The sequence below is a fragment of the Leptonotus elevatus genome, chromosome 9 (assembly GCF_054856555.1).
Source record: "Leptonotus elevatus isolate MCC_2025b chromosome 9, RoL_Lele_1.0, whole genome shotgun sequence".
In the NCBI taxonomy this organism is placed as follows: domain Eukaryota; kingdom Metazoa; phylum Chordata; class Actinopteri; order Syngnathiformes; family Syngnathidae; genus Leptonotus; species Leptonotus elevatus.
The window spans coordinates 8,459,572-8,481,896 of record NC_141247.1 but is presented as its reverse complement, the minus strand read 5'-3'; the positions used below and the strand labels follow the sequence as shown (position 1 = coordinate 8,481,896).

The window sequence follows — 22,325 nt, the reverse complement described above, 5'->3', positions numbered from 1 at the left end:
TTAGGCAAGTGAGGCAGTGCCTCCCCCTGCTGTCCATTCCCCTGTATGTGAAGGGTTAAAAAAAAAAAGGAGAAAAAATATGATTCCATTAAATATATTTCATTTTAGCTCAATGTTAGGCTTTAGATTTATTGTCTTTTTCCATTTAATATATTTTTCAAGCCAATAATTATCAATGATTTCATCATTAAAATAGCAATGAAGGTGACCTTATATTAAATATTCTATTGTCTTGCTATCACAATGTTGAACGGTGTAGAATTGTTTGAAATATGATCAAGAGCTTTGAAAAATTCAATGTTGACTTTCTTCAGAATTGAAATTTAGGCTACCGGTAATCTTTTATTTTAGGTTCAGGTCACTGATTCAGGCTTAGTTATAGACCCTTTTTCCAAAAAGCTACTTGAGACAAATGTAGCATTTCCGTCCCAGTTGCAATCCCAGCAAAAAATATGTTATCCCTGCCAACACAGTCGCACTTGCTGATTCTTCTGCATTAACGCTGCAGCTGAGATCTTCTTCTATCGGAAAATAAAATTGTTGCAAAGCACTTTGCTTACATGCAGACTCCATTTAACCCTATAACGGCAAACGTATAATATTAAATACAAGACATTTTGAGCCATCTATTTCATGAGTATAATATTTTTTTCTCATTAGAACCCTGACGTATATGATCTGACATTAGAGGGCTGCTGATTCTTCTTCTAGCGACCTTGCAAGATCGCCCCAATTTAGAAAGGGGAGACACCTATACTTATTAATAGTGGGAAATGTTCTTTCTGATTTTTGAAAATACTAATATATTTGATACATCTGTTTATTATTATATTTTTGACAGTTATAAATGTACGAATTTAAAGCATTGTGACCGGATGTATCACATATGACACAAATCAAAAGTCATATGTGGAAGTTGATTTGCAAATTTTTTTTTCCAAAAGGACCAATAAATACTCTATTTACAAAGAATCCGAATTTTCTCTCATATAATGTATTTAATGGTCTAGGCTTTATAGGGGTAAATGTTCATATAGTGCATTTATTAATATGTTAACACAAATGTTGTTATGGCACACAAACATAAAAGGAACTAAAATGGCATATCATTGCTCCATTACATGTTTTTTTTTCACCTCCAACTGACCCAGTTGACCACTTCAAAAGAGCTTTCCAAATTCAAATTGATGAAATTAAAATATTTTGTTTGTACAGTAGCGGTGACCACACACCTGTTTTTGTAAATAAAAATGGCCAGGGTGCAAAGAGCCAGAGGAGGTAAAGGAAACGGCTACTTTTTCAGCACCGTATGTCAACAAAAAAGCCCATTCTTCTTTGCATCAGACTGTCCAACTCTTCTAATGGTCTCCTCAGTCACATTTGTTGGAACACAGAAGCTCACTATAGCTAAAATATCATATGCAAGAAGCTTTGACTTCCCATGTGTTCAATAAACAGACACTCAGCTGACCCTGATAAGATACGTGGGAGTACGTTCATATTTCACAGTAAAGCACTCGGGGCACATGTGCTTTAGTGTATACTATAACACACTTTCTGCATGAATTTGATTTTCACCTAAGTCTCAACATTAGACAAGCACTGTCTGCTTAAAGTATTACCACATAAAAACAAACATGATACGTACCTCTGAGCGGTACAGCAATTACTTGGTCATTTCAAAGACGAGACAGAGGGAGGGCTGTGCCACAGGTGGAGTGGTCAAAGTTGACTCCGATCATGGCCAATCAAAGTGGCTGCTTTCATTCAGTGCGAACGCACTAGAGTCTCGACATGGCGCAAGCATAATATGCACCATGAAGTGAGAAATTGGAGACTGCCCCACCCCACTTAGTCTTATAGCTTTAGCTACCACCCTGTGAGATGATTTAAAAAATATAATAATTCAATAGTTTTTTTTTATCGAATTTTCAAGAAATGCGAAAATAAAACTGAATGGAAACGCTAGAAATTCGAAAAAGGGCCAAAAATTTGCAAAAAAGTTTTTACACTTAGAGGGGGTGGTTTTTAAAGTGTATCGAAAAAATAAAAATGCGAATTTTGCCGATGGAAACAGGTTTTGAGAATAAGACCGGAAACACGTCGCACGTTTTGACCGGATATTACGTTTCGCGTATGTTTGTAGTCCCAAAGCAATGTCGGACGATAAAATAAGATATTTTTGGGGGGACGACGAAACATAAATTTTGTAATTAATTAAATAAGCGAATATGAATGCAATTTTAGATGGAAAACAGAAAATAAATGCTACGGTTTATCAAGAATTACAAAAGAAAACTCATACGATGTCATCGCACGGTGCAGTCGCTTCCTGGTCTTCTTCTTCTTCTTTTAAATTACCGGTGTATCACATCTCTCTGGTATATACCGCCACCTACAGCGGCGGAGTCCCCTCTCAATATTCGCAGAAGAAAAACAGATGGAAATGGGCATAAGTCGCAATGTCCGTTTCAGTAAATTCGCTTTAAAAATTCGAAACAATTGGATGGACTATTGATTCAGACGTTTTGGTGCGCACTGTTCACATATTTATGAATGAAAGACTTCACGTTAGACCGTGTGGTCTAAGGTTTAAATCAACTTTCTGCCACAAAATTGTCACTCCACTAGACACATTACAAAGAGAATCCTTCACTGACCCACCCGGCAGACCGGTCTGCCAAATTGGAACCTTGCGTTGATGCGAAAATCAAAATGCTGCCTTTGATGTTCATCACTCCAAGGAAAAAGTTAATCACAGTGTTGTCACTAAAGCTCAGATTCACATTCAAAATTCACATTCGATAATTGCTTATCAATTAAGCAGTGAATCCCGAATCAACTCGAATGGGTTACTAATTGTATTTTTGACCAAAAAAATTATCATAGTCCAACAAAAATTACAATGGAATCATAATGGTAATTAGTAAATTATATAGCGGTTTATCTACACCATATGCTGTCCGAGGCACTTGACCAGCCTCACCTTTTTTTGAAAGAATATCAGAGTGTACCAAGTCTGTATGTGGCCGACACAGCAGGCTTTTGCTTTTTAATTTAAAGGCACAATACCAATACCGAACCAATACTATGGCAAAAACTTGAAAATAAATAAAACACAGTGAACTAATAGCTGCCAGCTAGCTAATTACACTAAACACATTAGCACAATTGAGCACACCAAAAAAAAAAAAAATTGTAAACACTACTGAACATGTTATATATATCGAGTACTGTACAAAATAGTAAAAAATAATAATTAAAATCACATTTTTGTCTTTTTGCCGAGATGGGCTCTTCCGTCAATCATCAATTCCAGTCAATGACGATGCCCACCTTTCGCCGAGTGCTTCTGCATTTTCAGCGAATGCAAAATATAAAATCGCAAAAATACACGAAATGAGATGGACCATCTGTACTCACCCCGATCAGTCTGTGTATTTTTTGCATCGTCACGAGAATTGACGATTGACAGAAGTGTCTCCGGAAAAAAAATAAAAAAAAGAAGTTTCCACCGCTGGACGTTTTGTTTGTCCATCTATGACGTGTTAGCTAGCGGACTCTGTCCTGGAGGACGGGGAACAACATCTGGATTCACCCAATCAGAGTCCTGACCTCAACCCAAATGCTGTGGCAGGACCACAGAGCGATTCGCACCACACGTACCAGGAATATTGCTGAACTGAAAAAGTTTTTGTAAAGAGGAATGGTCTTAAATGTCTCCTGACCATTGTGCAGGTTTGATCTTTGACCACAAAAAGATAAATGTTCCTTTGTTCTTGTGACTCGAGATCGGATCACAGTTTATGATTTTGCAGAAACCCAGCGAATAAACTAAGCATACTCTTTCAACTGTGTGATAACAAAAGCGTCACTGTTTTTGAATAGTCAAGCGTCATGCAACTTAATTTGATTACACCAAAAGGACAAACAGTTCTAGAATATCTCAAATTTTGAAGTTTCAAATAGCATTGTTAGAGTAAAATAGCAACAACAAAATAACAACTCTGAACTAAATAAATACAAAACTTTAAATATTTCTTACAACAATGGTCGTTTGATCTTTGACATGACAAAACATTTTTTATTGTGTACTGATGACCAAGTGTGTGTGTGTAATTAGATAATATCGTAAAAGTAATGGTCTATCTGCAACAGAACTTGTGGATTACATTTGTAAGGTAGATATTTTCTTGCATCTTACTCTGTATTGCTGTGGCTTTCCTAAGCAGTCATTCAGAAGAGACTTTTATGTCTTTATGAGTGTGGAAATGAATAGTAGGAGGACTAAAGCAGCTGCAAAAGCAGGTGAACCAGTCACAAATTCGCTCATCCACTACTGGGATCCGTCTCCTCGGGCTACGGGATGCTTTTGGCAGCTGGCAAATGTTAGCTAAAAATCAGGAGAAAATTACCCCTAATGGATATAACATCCAAATTTCATGGATAAGGAGTGTTTTTCTACAAGTCTCACCTTTTTACTCTCTTTTGACATCTTTCTGAATGCGCTATGTCAGTTTTGTGATTGTATTTCCAAATGCTTTATGAAATAATAGCAGACATTATGGCAGTATTTTAACCCCTTTTTATTTTTGCATCTATAAAAAGAGCACTGGTGTAAATGGTGGTATTCTGTATAATACATGCACCAATGTACAGTATGCTTTTTTGTGTTCCATAAAGTAAAGTCCTCGTTGTTTGTATTATTGTGATCCAGCTCAAGGTTAAAATGACTTTCCCAGTTGAAGAGGTTGTTCCTCAAGCAAAATTGGGAAAAAGAAGCATCACAGTCCACTTCCGTAAAAAAAAAAACACTAGCAATTTCAATAAAATATATCATACTGATAAATAATCTGTGTGCGTCTTGGAGAGCAAATGTCAATCAAATGTGTTGTATTCAGAGAGCAGCTGTTAAAACGGCCACTGATAAACATCAAGTATTCAAGGCTGCTGCCATATCTGGAGTCCCAAAAAGTGTCTCAATGTACGATCCTAGCAGTAAATCATAAAGCATGTATTTTGGCTGCCCTCATCCAACTCATGACGAAGAACATTTTCAGCGCGCTCAAAAAGAGTTACGAGTAATTTTCTTACGGTTCCATTCATGGATGAATCCCGTGTTACTTTAGATGGTGAAAATGGATGGAGTTCTGGATGGTTGGTGGATAGCCAGCATATCTGAACAGGATAGAAGAAGTGGTGGAATTATATTGTGGGCTGGAATCATGGTGAGTGAGATAGTAGGCCACTCTAGAGTGCCTGAAGGTGTCAAAATAAGCTCTACAATATAATAGGGAGTTTGCAGTTGACCATTTCCTACATTGCTTTGACAAGAGTCGTACCTTCTGCAGTGACATCATTTTCATGCACGGTATGCACCATCCCGTTGTGAAAATAAATAAATAAATACCGCAACCGCTATTAGTATTAAATTGAAAAAAATATGTGACGTGGCCGCCATTATCCATCGACATCAACCCTATTGAGGGTGTATGGCAGCAGCTTTCTGAAAGAATAAGTGAATCCATAGAAGAGATGCAAGCTGAAAGTATCCATGGACTTACAATTTCAATGAATGAAACTTTTGTGAATTTTATGTAATAACATACAAAGTGAAAAATTAAGTTATACTAATTGTTTTTTATATATATACTGTATAGTGAAGTATGTAACTTTTGACAGATAAATGAGTTTAGTCCTCTTTTGCTGCCATCAACATGGGGTACGTTCAGAAAATCACTCCTTTTTTGGGCCACTCCTATTAATATAACCAAATAAAGTTTCCAAACAGTCAGAGTAAAGCTGTGCGCATTTGTAGTGCCTCCACGATTAAGGAACGGGCATTCTGAATCCGAGCTTTGCTGAAATAAATGTCCTTCCAATGTGTGACTATACTTATAGTTATATACTTATACTCCAGAGCGACGTATAGTCCGAAAAATATGATACTCCAATGGATCATTATAAAAGCTATGGTACGTAAATGTTGAGGCTCAAAATGTATTCACAAATCACATGCACAATTAACTGAACGATGTATACCTAATAATGGGAAATCGTGTTTCATTTGGATGACAAATAGTATTTACACCACTTATCCCACAGTATACGCTTGGATTTTATTTATTTTTTTTGCTTCTCTACCAATGCTAAATGGTCAATCACATAGCTGACAGTAAATGTATTGCAATTCAATATATGTGTATGTAATTCATCAAAAAAATAATAATTAAATCACAGGTGACCTCGATTTTTTTGCCATTGAGCAACAGAACATAGCTCCAGGATGGCATATATTCTTTTTCCCGCTCACATTGTATGATCATGCAGCTGCACACTGTTTGATTGGCAAAGTTCAAACTTAACAAATTATATGCAAGTCAGACTCCCTCTGCCATTTCCTTTGCAACTTTGACCAGAGGAATCTGTTACCTCGCCCAGCAGGGATAGGCATAAAGAACAGGTCAAATACAGCTAAACAAAATCAAACAAAGCACAAAAAGAAAAATTGAATGTGAGTTGTGGCATTAAGTACTTGAACCACTTATGTCAGGTTTACATTTCTTGTAAAGGTTTTGCTGCTATCAAGGCTAAAATCGTTTACTGTTTTGTCAATGAATGTACTTTGTTTGCTGAGCAGTACACTATGATCAGACACAAAGATATAAATACACAAAAAGAACTAAAGCAATAAAATAGAAATAAAATCTGCCACATGCCCTCAAATCAGTAAGTCTTGTATGACATCAACATAAGGACAATAAATGTTAGAGAGATTTTTTTTTTCATGTAATTTGAATGTTAGCATTGTAGCTTAGCTATTTAACGTCTCAAAATGTAAAAGAATAATGATATGAAATAGCAAGTAAACTACGATTAATTGATTGTTAAAGACTGACTAATGTCTTCCGATTTATTTTTCTCATTCAAATGAAGAATTTGTTTGGTAAAACCTCATGTGGAAACATGGAAGTGCCAATATAGGCTCGACAGTTTTGACTGAGCTATGTCACTCAAATGTAATGCAAATTCGTTCAACCATCTTCATGAAGCCGTTCAAACTTATTGATAAAGCTGAATTATCATGCTGGTACTGTGCGTTAACTTATTGGTAAAGTTGTTTGAACGTACTGTATTGATAAAATACAGGCCAAATGCTAAAAACATGGTATGGTAAACTTCCGCATTCACAATTGTGCTCATGTCAATGCCCTGTGGCATTATGGGAAAAAAATGAATGTTTTTAGCATTTAGCATACTTTTAACCATATGTTCAAATAACTATGTTACCGAACATTTAATCGACTTTGCCAAATACATTTGAACGACTTTTGCAATATGTTCGAATGACATAGCCCAGTCCAAACTCTTTATACTGGCAGTTCCATAGAATCAACCTCAAAACAACCATTAGAAAACATTTAAAATTGACCACATTATGACTCTAGAATATACTGAGTGACGCTGACCTTTAAATATGAATATGGAGAAACTAGATTTTCAGTGTCAGACCACCAAGTGATTAGTATTTAAAAAAAAAAATAATCCATCATGTGAACCCTGTCAAAATCTCTCCTCGACTTGTAAAACAATCTATTTTTGGCACACGATTGCTGAGGTGTACTGAGAAATAGTAGACGGATTAGTGTGAAAACATTTTTGCAGGAGCTCAATTTAGAAAAGCTGCGTGTGACGTTTAGCAAATGAATCGAGGCCAGGTTCATTCTGCAGCTGCAGCTGACACACAAGACACTGCTCAATGCGTAAGAAGTTATTTGATCTGTTATGCATAGATGACTACATTTAATATGCCCAGATTTGTATTTTATTGTCTGCACGCATGTGCGTGTGGTTGTGTGCGTGTGTGTACGGGAGTATGTGTGTGTGCATTCAAACACTCTAAATTGCTGATCCAAGCCTCCTGTATCACTGAGTGATGGGAGGATTCCTCAGCAAGAGCACCGGGGGGGTTGTGGGGAGGCTGGAATGGACAGCAGAGTGTGGCCAATAGTCTGTGAGTGGCCTTCCAAGCTAGCCAATTACACGTGACCAGCCGTCCCAGCAGCCATCCATCAATAGGTCCTTTTCTCAAGGTCAGCTGATGTTTGTACCCCCTTCCCTCCGAAACCTCTTTCTCTATCCAGCAAAGTGGACGTCAACAGTGATAAAGGTTTATATGAAAGTCAAAACGGATTTGTTGTGTTTTTGGTTCGGGCTTGAGGTTAAATGTGCGTTAAAACAAACTGGTCACCGGTGCATCATTGAGTCGTGTCATCTCACTTATTGGAGAGCGTCATGTGTCACGTTTTGACCTGCACCTCACAAGTATGCGTCTAAGTGTGTGAGCATGCCCGCGTCTCTGCTCATGTATAAAAGAGAGAAGCCGCTTCTATCTCATTCTCCGATCAGTGTGATTTCTGCAGCGCACAGCTGTCACCATGGAAACCAGGGAGGGAGCCGGAGATAGAGGATGTAAGGCAGAAAGAAAAGGGAAAATGAGATTGAGAATGAGCGAGAGAGAGAGAGAGAGAGAGAGAGAAGTGTGTGCGTGCGTGCGTGCGTGCGTGTGTGTCAGTTGTTGGATAACCGCCACAGAAGGCCTGCATGCAGTATCGCCCGGCTAACCTCTGCACAGCAGCAACACAAGCAGGAAGGAGAGATGCCCTCCCCATGTGTGAGACCAGTGTGTATGTTATTAGCTAGTATCACAGCCACAGTTCACCAAAACATATCAGTACATAAAACATTTAAGTCCGTTTTTCAATAAATGTTTACCTTCAATTTCTTCACATAACTTACACTAATAATTTTGCGCGCGGTGTAACAACTTCCTGTGCACACAAGGGGTGTTTGTTTTTGTTTTTTTTGTTTGTTGTTTTTTATTATTTAATGTGTGATGTCTGATATTTGTTACAGTGTCCTTTTCTCTTTATGATTTCACATTTTTTTCCACTTTTGTTAACAAGAAAATGAACACCTAGAATTTTTTTTATTGTACATTTAGAACAGATGTCAAATTTGTGATTAATCGTGAGTTAACTAGTGAAGTCATGTGATTAATTGCAATTAAAAAAAATTAATCGCCTGATGCCCCTAATTAAAAAGAAAAGAAAAGATTATTAAAAAAATTAGGGGCGTCAGACGATTAAAATTTTTAATTGTAACTAATCGCATAATTTCAATAGTTAACTCACGATTAATCACAAATTTTATATCTGTTCTAAATGTACAATGAAAAAAAATTCTAGGTTTTCATACTCTTGTTAACAAAAGCGGAAAAAATTATAGAAATAGTTCAAATTATTTTTTGACGTCTATAGCCGTCAATGGCAGTGCATGAGTTAGATTCTGCCTCTCCTCACTCAAATCTCCCCATCTCATCCCTTGCTTTTTCCTCTCTTTCTTACTTCTGTCTTCTTTTCCATCCATTCTGCTCTCTTGGCTCCCCACCACTACACCACACTGCAACGCTTATCCGCCTCTCACCCAGTCATTTCTCACCTCTCATTTTTATCGCAAACAACCCCTCCACATGACATGTATCCACACATGCAAATACACGACCGCGCACACACGCACACACGATTAGCTGCAGGCGTTCAAAGCAGGCTAACATGCCAAATTGAGGTGTTGATCACATCTGTCGTCCATCAGGAGTGAATGGTTGTATTACACGCGAAAATGTCCCATTGCCCCTTTGCAAGGCCAAAAAGTAGGCTATTGCGAGAGGATTATCCTGTTGCAGCTTTGAAGTGCCATTAACAGCCTATATAAATCTTGTGACGTACCTCAGGGGCTTGTCGGGTGTTACCTTCTTTTGTGTTGTAAATTCTATCAAATGTATTTATTATAGTGTTTGTTTTTATCTCATGCCTCTCATTATGCATATCAGGTTAATATTGGGGCTGTCGAAATTAAAGTGTTAACTCAGGAGATTAATTTTAATTCATTAAACAGTTTTTAAAAAATTAACTCAGTTAACTCAGTGTGAAGCCAAATTTGGAGGAATCACTGGCGGGAAGATGAATAAACATGGCTTATTGGTAGTTTTACTTTCTGATTCACTTGCTCGATGCTTGTTGTAGAACTGCAAAGTATTTTTGCACATTTAGCAGAGCAAAATTCAAATAGCATATTATTTCTACGCCTTTGGCGTATCATCTCATTCCCTGCTCAAGTTACCTCCATGGGGCAAACCAATGTTGCTGGAGTGTAGCGGCGAGCAGAACTAAACCCGTAAACGAGAAGTTCTGAGAATTGTTTCAATGAGAAAGAAGCTGAGTCCGTTTTGATTGTTTTGTTTTAATGGTCATATTTCACAGGAGAATTATTCCATTCAAGGATCAAATTAATCGTGATTAATTACGAAAAAATTGTGCGATTAAGTCGTTTTTTAAATTGTTGTAATCATTTGACAGCACTAGTTTATATGCTTCCCGAAAGGTGTGAACCAACAAACTGCTGGGAAAAAACGAACCCAAATTGGGTGCTATGGTTAACCCAGCGCTGGGGCCAAAAGTGACCGAGTCAATGCTTGTTTAATTATACGCAACACATAGGGTTGTGTGAAATGCTTTACAGCATTTACAGTATTGATTGCTTAGTACCAGATGTAAGAAGAGTCTAACCTATGAGACACTTTTTTCACAAGGGATTTCCAATTTTCTAGACAATAGATACTAGGGGTGTTAGAAAAAATTTATTCGGCAATATATCGCGATTTTACAGCGCGCAATTCTCGAATCGATTCGATATAAAGCCGAATTGATTTTTAAACATCCATTTTTTAATGGCAATATTCAACAAAACGTGTTACTTAGGGTTAGGATTCACACATTAAGCATGGAAGAATGTTATATTAATGGAACATTAATCCTTAATATTTTATTTCGGTGCTGTTCAAACATGAAACAGACTACAACCTGTTAAATGCAGTGGCTCAGTTATAAGCCTGAATCTTCAGATAAATAAATTTGCATACAAATCTTACAGCATACATGTACAAGTTTACTGATTAGTATTTTCTAAATTTGAGCAAAAAAAAAAAAAATCGCAATAATGTGTAGATTCGTATCGGGATTAATCTGTATTGAATCGAATCGTGACCTATGAATCGTGATGCGAATCGAATCGCCAGGTACTAGGCAACTCACACCTCTAATAGATACAATTAATATGTATGAAGTTGGTTTAAAATGAGATTGACGCACAAACGTACCACTGCTCACCATAATACACGGGAGTTAGAGAAACTAAAGATAGTCCATGTTTTTATCCCTAAAGTTTCCAAAGAAAACGTGATCATTTATTTATTTATTTATTGCTCAAGTAATATAGACCATGTGTAGCGTTCAGCTAAAAAGAGTTGAAAAGGATGGTGACCTCTGAAAATTATTTCATGAGTTAAAGACCCTGCTCCATAGCACAAAGCAGTATGTGGTGGTATAGTGACAGCTGAAAATGTCACTTTCCAACTCCGGACTAAATATCAAGCCTGTGCATCTCATACAGGAGAAACGTTTGTTTAAATGCGCTGCCAAAAATAGCAACCTTCTACATTGAACTGTTTATGAAATTTTAAATGTAGTGTGCACTTCCACTATGGAGCAAAAATCATCTTAAATGAGGAGCTAGAAGCAAGTGCATCTTGGCTGGAAAGATGCACTTTGCTGATATAGTGAGGCACCTGCCGCATCCGCGTGTGGGTGGTGTGTGCAGTGCACCAGCATGTGTGAGTTTGTGTGTGTGTATGTGCTTATGGTTTCACGAAGGCCTCTCTCATTCACAAACTAAGCCATGTGGCACTGAATCGGCCCCTTTAAGAGGCATGAGCTTTCTACCGAGGCTGACTCTTGGAAAAAGATGAGTGCCGATACATTATTCACCACCAAGGATACACACACACACACACACACCATCTTACACGCAAGATAACCAAAGACAAGAACATGAGTTAGGCAGTCATCAGCGAAATGAGCAGCCGAGAGGTGTGCTAATAATAAAGTGATAGGCGTAATATCACAGGGTATATATAGTATAGATGCACTTTTATATAGCGGTTAGATTGTCTTACTGACACAAACACAACGAAGAGGAGGAATCTTCAGCATTCTGTTATTCCGTGTGCATAATTTATAACAGCCCCAGATCTCCCCACTAATGACGGAACACTAGGGCATCTGCAGCACAGCAGCAACAGCTGACTGGCATGGAGGCAGTGTGTGTGTGGGGGGGGGGGGGTATTGTGCTCTGCTGGAGCAAGGACAGTATGAGAGACAGAAGGAGATAGAGAAGGAAGAGAAAGAAACAGAGTGACTGAAATAGGCACAGATAACGCAACAATGAGGCAGATGTGACAGACCTCTCAGAAGATACACACACACACACACCTCAAGTCAACCTCCTCGCGGATATTTATTCCCATTGATGTTCAGTATGAATGAGTGCCAACTCTACAACATATTTAAGAAGTTATTATTGTAACTTCTTAATTATTCATGCATCTAAAACTCATTTTTCTATAACTACTCCTCTCCTCTCCTCTCCTCGCTGCCTGAAGTAGAAAACAGTTCCCAAAAAATGTGTCTGCGTGAAGAGAAAATAGGAACCAAAGCCGGTCAAAGGGTGTGGCCTTGGATACAACTCCTGTTGTGAGAATTGTCTTGACATGCTGCAACAGTTTTCCTGATTCTGAGATCGATGCCAAAAGTGATTCTGCGCTGCAGGTGATCGGGTACACTGGTGCAAGATTGTGCTAAGAGAGTGCTGCTAACTGTTAGCATTAGCTGTGAATATGTGCAAATTGCTGGTACCCCTCTGTTCATAATAAAAATAATAATAATAATAATAATAATAATAATAATAATAATAATAATAATAATAATAATAATAATAATAATAATAATAATAATAATAATAATCGGTCAGCCTCTTTAAAGGGTTACAAGTAGTGACTGAGTACGATTACATGCAGTCAGTAAAGCTTTTCATATTGACAATATTTGGGTTTTATATAAACGCGTGCAAAAACGTGCTCTTCGGCCGTGTTTACAAAACGAGAGATATTTTTCTGTGTTTTGCCCTGTCATCCACATGTCCCCAGGATTTTTTTTGGTTTTTACTAAAAACGAAGGTTTCCAAAAACTCCGGCCAAAGTGGAGATTTGCAGATTTCTTCGGAGTTTTACATCATCGCGCTACACACGTCACTCACACACGTACCTCAAGTTGTTTATATAAAAAAGAAAAGAAAGAAAAAAAAGACAAGTGAAGCTCTTTGTTTTCCTCTATGCTCCACTTATGATGTGCTCACTCGGATTGACTGTTTACAAGTATTATTTTTTTTATTGTGTGACGTATGGTGAAAATGACGAGCTAACTACTGCCACCTAGAGGCTTGGCTGTTGACATGCATCTAAATAAGCTTAAAAACGCACTTTTTGTGTGCGTTTATATGGATGTGTTTATTGTGGACATCCTTTTTTCTACATATTAATATTAATGTTACCATTAGTTTAATGATATTAGTTTTTAAAAATTACATGATTTAGAGGTTCCCCCATGTTCAACACATCTGATTCATATTTAAGCTGGTCATGATCATTGAAGCAAGTGTTTTGGAGAAGAGAAACCTCAAAAGCATGCAGGACTCCAGGACCGGACTCTGACACCTGTGATGTACAGTATGTAAGTCTGTGCTTCTGGCATGCAACCCACCGGAAAAACTCAATCGGAGGTAAACAAACACGATGACACAGCAAAGAACAAACACTTTTGGAGCGAGGAAGAAACCAACTACTTTATTTAGCGTAGTGAGTAAAAGTGATATTAATATAATGTTTTGTATTGACCTTAGAAAGTTAAAAGCAGAAATGACCATTTGCGTAACGATGTTGGAGTTTTCCAATTGAGCACAACAACCACGTATACGGTCCGCTCGCGCATGTAAACGAAATTTTGACACGAATATTGACTCCATGTAAATGTAGTCAACTGTGCTGTTCGTTAGAGACAGCCCTCCAACACAATATGACCACATAGGTTGTTTTAAAATGTGGCAAAATTACGGCCAAGTGTTACGTATTGTAGTTTAGCGACACCTATCGGCCATGTAAATCGTCTGGTCAGAAGATGAGCGTCTATCTGACTGAGCTAGCAGGCAAGTACTTGTTTCCATGCTGACTCCAACCTATTACGAAGACGTAACGTGCACAACCTCACTGAAAGCCTAACACGAACCCCAACCATTAGTTTCCCATCGTAGAAGTGGCGACGAATTCCCAAAAGTGACGATGGATTGACGTCAAGAAGGAGCATGCGCAGAACGTACCAACGTCTTGTTTCGTGGAATACGCTCATTTTGGGTGATGGGTAAGAGAAGGAGAAAGTTGTTTCAGGAGAAGAAAAAGAAAATTGCAGACAAACACATTAAAGATAAAATGTATAAGACTATCTCCAAGCAGCTTGATTTTCCCATGACTGCAGTTGCACATATTCACAAACTTAAGATTCACGAGACTGTAACCAACTTCCTTGAACATGGCCACAAAGGAAAATTGATGACAAATTGAAGACACAAAAAGAGAAATAGAAGATATCAAAACTGATACCAAAAAAATTCTGAAGATGAACATCGGTGTCAGATCGCACCATCCGTCGTTGTTTAAGCCTAAGTGGACTTCGGGGGAGGCGACCAAAGGAGCACTCCACTGTTTAAAATGTGTAATTTAATAATTGCCATGTTGACAAACTACATAACTTTCCTGAGAATGTCCTACATAGACAAACGACACAAAACTGCTACGTTTTGGCAAAACACATCAGCTCTATGTTCAGAGTCGCAAAAATGAAGCATCCCAAGAAAAGAACACTCTCCCGAATTCATGTTATGCTCAGCGGCTACGTTGCTTTCTCTATCTGGCACAGGCCATCTTGAATCTGTGCAGGATACAATGAAATCAACAGGGTAAGGACCAAAAACACAACTACAAAGACCCAAGAATGGCTGAAGAGCAACACATTGGAGCTAGGGGTGGGAATCTTTGAATGTCTCACGATTCAATACGATTCCGATTTTGGGGTCTGCGATTCGATTCAGAATCGATTTTCGATTGAGACCAATTTTCCATTCAAAATGATTTGATTGACAAGGATTTTTGCTCCAATCTATAGATGTGCGAGGAATTGTAATGATCTACTTCAGTCTGACTCGCTAATGCTAATTAGCGCGCTACTCGCGGCACTTTTATCACTCAAAAGAACGGTTCCACACTGAAAAAAGATTATTTTATTGGAATAACTTGATCGTGACTTTTTCCTTCTACTCTCTAATGTGGCTACAACTTAACCGTGTATTAAACCGCGTGGGACCACACTACCCCTCAGTGGCCAAACCAGGTACAACATGAACAGCTCTCCAAATGAAGGCACACACAAACAAAAGGGAGACAGTATAAAACAATTTAAATGAAATCGATTTTGGGACATTTAAAATCAATTCTGAATCATACTAAATGAGAATTCTTTGGAGAATCTATTTTTTTTGGCGCACCCCTAATTGGAGCATTCTGAAGTGACCTTCTTATGAGCCCAGATCCAAATCATCTGATCAACATCAGTGGAAGGAGCTGAGACAACTCAAGCAGTTTACTCATGGAGCAAGCTAAAATGTTGCCCGAGAATGAACAAGAAATCACATCTGCCCATTGCAACATATTTTAGCATGAGAGTAATGCTACTTATCCTCTCTCTTGATAAAACATTGGCTTTTATCAGCTTTATAACATTAATCGTAGCTGCATCTGTTTGTCATGTCAAGGCAAAAAAAAAAGATTGTCCTTATCCTTCTCTTATTCCACTCCTCAATTTTCCTGATTTACAGCCGGTGAGTCTTAAGTTGAGACGCACTACAACTCCAGCAAATTGGAGAGAGATCTTGAGAGTGGAGGTAAGCAGCACTTGATGCAGAATCAGTGACATGAGCGTTTGGCAATCAAATAAGCTATTTTAGGAAATGTCTGTCAATGTACTTCAAAAGGAATGACAACAATGATGAGACAGAGAAAACCTCTGTCACACTTTTACGCAGGTCCCGTCACGGTGTCCTATTTTTATTTATTTTTTATTTTTAAGTCCATCAGCAAGCCAAGTGTTTGGCCCATGTATGTCAAAAACACGTTGTCATAGCGATTCATAGTGACATGATAACCAATTGAAAAGGAATTGAACTGGTAAATTCCTTCCAGTTTCTCGTTCTCACCTACATAATCACTAGTAGATGTGTTTTCGTTACACCGGAACTAAAACGACTTCCTGCTTCTGTGTCAAAAGTCTGACTTTTCCAACTTCGAACCAGGAAGTGTGTACAGGAACTCTCCACGCCTCTCTTTAAACAGTTAAATCTCTTAACAATTTTTAACTTAAATGAATATAGACTCTGTACTCTTATCTACACACTCTTGGTTCTGTCTACACAAATACCTTTCTTTTTTAGAGATGTTTTAAAAAGTTTAATAAAGACATTCATAATATATACAAGATATGCAGTTGGTCTTTGTCAGTTTTCAATAAGATATAGGGGGGCCTACATATGGAATAAATATATCCAAATATCCACTCAGTCAATGTCATTAAGTAACTTCAAAATCAAACTCACAGTCAAAGTCACAAAACCATAATGTACATTGGCCGAAAAGAATTGTGATAATAGATACATTGTAGTTTATTTTTTATTGAAATTCTTATAAAGTTCTTTTTTTAAATGCTTTTGGTGTATTAAGTGTATTTTATAAATAATGTTTTATATATTTTTTCTGTATTGAATGTGTAATCTGAATATGAAGATTATGTATCAGGTGAGATATTTTTTATAAACCCGATATGGCTTTCCTGATCTCTCCTGCACATTTCAACTCATTCACTGCCATTGACGGCTATAGACGTCAAAAATTCATTTTAACAATTTTTATTAGTTTTACACTTTTTCCACTTTTGTTAATAAGAGTATGAAAACCTAAAAAAAATGTTGAACATTTAGAACAGATATAAAATTTGTGATAAATCGTGAGTTAATTATTGAAGTCATGTGATTAATTACAATTAAAAAAATGTATCGCCTGACTCGATTAAAAAAAAGAAAAGATTATTAAAAATTAGGGGTGTCAGGCGATTAAATTTATTTATTGTAATTAATCGCATGACTTCACTAGTTAACTCACGATTAATCACAAATTTTATATCTGTTCTAAATGTACAATTTAAAAAATCTAGGTTTTCACACTCTTGGTAACAAAAGTGGAAAAAATATGTTAAATAGAAATTGTTCAAATGAATTTTTCACATATATAGCCGTCAATGACAGTGAATGAGTTAATGTTACAAATGTTATTTTTTTCATATTGTGTTTTTGTCTATGTACGAATAAACGAAACGAAAGTCCCTTGAAATCCCACTTGCAAAGTCGGGGGGGGGGGGCGACTTCCCCGACCGACTTCAATGTGACGTCACTCTTCAATGGCGACCCCTATGGGAACACATAACGTGAATGGTAAAACACAATTTAATCTGGTGGAAAACTAGATGTCTTTCTTTCGTCATAAATATTTGACGCTATCTCCCTCCATGAAATTATATGGTGAACTACTGAACTGTATGGAATGCTCATGAAATAAGATAAATACGTAAATGAAGCAAAATCGTAAGAAGGCAAGTTTTCTGGAGGTCAAAATGTGTTTTGAGGACCAAAACAAAAAACAAATTATCACTATCCACCATTTTGGTCGTTTATTTTCACCTCAACGCTTTCAGGTCGGAACAGGGAAAAGCCAACTTGGATAAATACGACTTCCGACTTCCAAATTCTGCAATCGCTGGTCAAACCCGATGCCAGCGGAGATTTCCTAGGGCCATATTTCCAATGCTACAAAGCGGGGCCGGTGCGAAGTAAATGGTGAGTGCATTACAATGTCTAACGCTGTTGAACTATCAATTAAGATAGCATTTAGCATCAGCTCAGGTAATAACACAACCTTATTGTATATGTGCAAAGGGCTGGAACCACTGTATATGTTCTTCCATTTTCAATTCCTCTCGATCTAAGTATATTGTGTGGAACAATCTGGAAAGAAGGGTAATTAGGATTAGTGTGTATTATGTTAACAGTCATAAAGGTTAACTTAGGTATTGGATGGAGAGAGAAGTGGTTGATAAGACCAAATGCAGACACAGTCAAAAGAGCGCCTGGTCACTCTTACCATTCCATTAAATACACAACTTGTTTACACTGCAAAAACTAAAGGATTCGCTGTCTCATGATTTTGTAGTCTGTCCCTCAGAGCTTTCTGCAGATAATGTAAATGTCAACATTTAATAGACAGTTGCCAAGCCTTCATGACGCTATGCAATCAGAAACAATGAAAAGTGGATTTTCAGCATCAGATTATTACAATTTGCAGGTAAATTATTTGCTTCACTCACGGTGCGAAGGGCAAATGGCATGGCGGGTATTGGTTTTGTTTGCTTGACTACAATATGCACTTTTCCCTAAGTCTCGTAAACATCCAATAAATATTCCTTAGCATAAATCAATTCCTGAAGCCAAAGACACAACCGAAGTGTCAAGCAGATGCATTAAACTGTAGACTGTAGTGTGTGTTCCAGGACGATGGCTGTGATTGGTTGGCTGGTATTAGTCTCAGGCATGGATTGGGTAGGCTCAGGGTGTGTGTCTGCACTGCTGCTCCTAATGAAACCCAGCCAGATGTGGATTTTTCTGGTATTGATTAACGTTATGTGTACTAACCCCGCAAACAAACACGCCTTGTTGAAAAGAAAACAATTTGAGCCTGAAAAATATTTTTGCCCCTGCATCTCATATTTCAACATCTACTGCTCATTCCAACGAATCTATAATGTGAACACAGGCTTTACAATCTCCTACCTTAGATTGTGCTTCCACTTGCCGACGTGTGTGTATGCCTATCTCTCCCTGAAAATATGTTCTACACTGAAGCCTGATTGCAACAGCAGTGTCATAAATAAATGACTTGATCATTTTAGCATGTCACAGGGCTAAAAATAGAACGTCACATTGTTAGCTGGGCTGTTAGATGAGCTCTTTGCACAGACGTTTGACTTCCTTCCTGTTCCCACTTTCTCTAAGAATTTCATTCAATTTGATTTGATTCATAGAGTGTGTATTCAACACAACAAAATCATCTCAAGGCACGTGTCATTTACAACATGCTGCAGTTATCTGTGCACAGAAGGCATTATGCTGATTTGTTAATGATGATGATTTTGGTTTCAAAATCCAAGATACTTATATAAAATATAGAGTAATACTCATACAAGACTTTGCAATTTCTGATTTTGTTTTTGTTTTTGTTTTTCTACAGCCAGTGATTTTTAAAAGTGCGACAGGACTACATTAGTGTACACAGGCTCCCTCTAGTGGATTGCGAAAGAATCACTGTGCATAATGTTACAGTTGCTACAACTTTTTTTCAGTACCGTTACCGTGCATCTATTAATTACTGTTCATTTGTTCTCTGTTGATTTGTTTGTTTGTTCATCGACAGTAAGTGTGATTCGACTACCACTACCTACACAGGCTCCCTCTAGTGGTATGTGAAAGAATCACTGTATTGTGCATAATGTTACAATGGCTACAACTTTTTTCGGTACAGTTGCATTTCACTTGGGTGCAATTTAGAAATGTTTATTTTCAAAGATTCCTTTAGGTAAAACAGTTATGCAACTTTTTTGTGCAATGCATTTTTATTAAACCCTTAAGTTTAAAAAAAATCCATTATTTAATTGCATTGTGCATAATGTTGCAGTATCTAATATGATTTGTAGTATTCATTTTCTCATTTTAGGAATAAAACATTCTCATCATTATTTAATCATTTTGTTGTTGGTCATTAATAGTGGCACTCAGTGTAAAAAGTTTGAGAACTAGTGATCGAAAAGGTTGATCTCCACTTATCAGGGCTCTCACGTTCTTTTAATCTACACCATACTCATTCAAACATAAATAAAGGAAAAATTAAAACAAGAAAGTTCATTCTGGAAGAGAAAAAAAGGTTTCTAGTCTAAACTTTTCCCACATTATAAGCATAAAACCATGACGTCTTGTTATGATTAATGATACGGTCCAAAGGTGTCTAACTCGACTCATTCATTCCTACGGTCCGTGTCGCGTTTTTTTTTTTTGTCTCCCCAAGTACGTCATCGCAGTGCATGTGATTCAAAATAATAAAAGTTAAAAGTGCAACAGATGTGTGTGCATGGTGCACTTTATGAACGTAAATACTATTTCAGATACCCGGGGAACAGGATGGCCTATATGAACTCTCCACTCACAGGTCACTGCAGTCACAACTGTGAGACATGTCATGATTTGACATCTGATATACTGGCCCCTGGCAACAATCCTCAGCAACAGACACAAAGGTCACCTCAACACAAGCTTGCTGTCCACCACGCACGCGCACGGACACACACACACACACACACACACACACAGGAGCTCCACTCTAATCTGTGATGGTGCAGATCTTGCTGGCTATGCTCAAAGAGTCAGAATGCACTGATCACCAGTCAGCAGGAGTCTGCAGTGGATGGAAGGGAGGGAGGGGGGCGTTGGGGAGGTGTTGAGGGGAGGGGGGTAGTTTCTATAGCGCACACACATCCATAGGACACACACCACACACATTTTCTACCATGCTTCTCATTTGATTATGGGTGACCGGGTTATGGCGGATTGAAGTGTCAATCGGCTCGCGCATGCGCACGCGCAGACACTGTATAGACTCCACACGTGCACGCGCAGCCCTGTCTCCTTCCCATCACTTCCAGTGGCCCTCGCAGACTAGTGCATGTGCACCTGGAACTTACCGCAGTCCTCGCACAACACTCTCTCCACATCCTTCTTGAGCTCCGGCTCGCTGGCGTCCACGGGGGCGTACGACGCCTTGAACACGTAGGGCTCCCCGGTCGGGTCCATGAAAAAGATATATCTGTGGTCCTTCTCCACCGTGGCGCATGGGGCCTCGGAACTAAAGTCCCCGACGGTGACGAGTTGCTCCCTCTCCAGGCCGCCGCTGTTGACGGGCCACACGTCCAGCACTTTGACATTCACACTGTAGGGCTCCCGGGAGGAGACGTTCTCCGGGGAGGAGCGCACCTCGCCCTCAATGACCACAGCTGATCGGTACGCCTGGTCCTGGAGGGAGTTGAGACTCGGGGCGTAACAGGCGAACGAGACCCCGATGACCAGCATGGAGAAATGCACTGGATCAAGCCTCATACCGTCAGCCTGTGCTGTGGTGCAGTGCTGCTGGGCGGCGGAGGGAGCTGCAAGATTGAGACGGCGGTGAACGAGCTCCGGCTGCAGGGGAGGCAGGGCAGAGGCAGAGCGGCAGACCTTGCGGAAGTGTCCATGCCATCTGTGTGTGCCGCCGCTTTCCCCATACGGCTGCTGGCCTCGTATGGGGGGCACACACGTTCGGTACCACACTAACACACTCTCTCACACACGCACGCGCGCGCACACACGCACTCTCTCTCACACACACACACACACACGCACGCACACGCGCGCACACCAGCCTAGGAACCGGAAACGGCCCGCTTCTCCCGCATTCTTAAAAAATGTGACTGCTGCATTCTCCCCTCTTCTCCTCTTTCCTGAAAGGCAAAGCAAGACTCGTAAATTAGTCTTCTCTTGAATCCACGACTGAAACCTCTCCCTCTCTCTCCCCTCCGCTCTCTCTCTCCCTCACCCTCTCTCTCTCTCTCTCTCTCTCTCCAGCTAATAGGCTAGCATCGCATGGGTGGGCGCATTGCCTCTCCGGGTGGGGAAAAAAAAGCTTGTGCGCTTACAGGGGGGAATCACAATAAATGATAAACACTCCACGCAAGCTCAGGCCCTTGATCCACTTAATGAAAGAGAAGGAAGAAAAAAAATCTCTGTCCGGTAAATCCGTTAGTCAGTAGAGAGGAACCCGGGGAAGACCAGACAGGACGAGATAGCGGTTATCCGGTGAGGCGGTGCAACAGTAGCGCGCACCCTCCAGCCGCGTCCCCTGCGCCCCTCATCACACGCGTGCGCCTTACGTGAGCAAGCATCACCTGCCCGCTCGCTGGCGTCGGATCGCCGCTTTCTGCGCAAACACAGCCTTAAAATCCAGCTGCAAAGCACCGCTGCTGCATGTGGTCGATCCCCCACCCTCCTCGAGCTTGATTGCAGTAGGAATCACGCAGTGCACGGACACAATAGCGTGTTGCCAAGCCTCTCGTATAGGTGACCAGTGTGGCTCTCGA

The 22,325-nt window shown here is 39.2% G+C and overlaps 1 protein-coding gene across 4 annotated transcripts in view; it reads right to left on the bottom strand.

Moving 5' to 3' along the window:
- The window catches only part of LOC147168282 (pro-neuregulin-2, membrane-bound isoform-like), a 61,819-nt gene extending 39,494 nt beyond the window's left edge, over positions 1–22,325 (bottom strand). For 3 of the 4 annotated variants that reach the window (XM_086085064.1, XM_086085066.1, XM_086085065.1), the window contains exon 1: positions 20,898–21,466. In XM_086085064.1, the coding sequence (XP_085941190.1) occupies positions 20,898–21,309 (412 nt within the window). In that variant the 5' untranslated portion in view covers positions 21,310–21,466. Of the gene's footprint in view, positions 1–20,897 lie in introns of all 4 variants that reach the window. The other variant, XM_086085067.1, reaches the window with a different exon arrangement.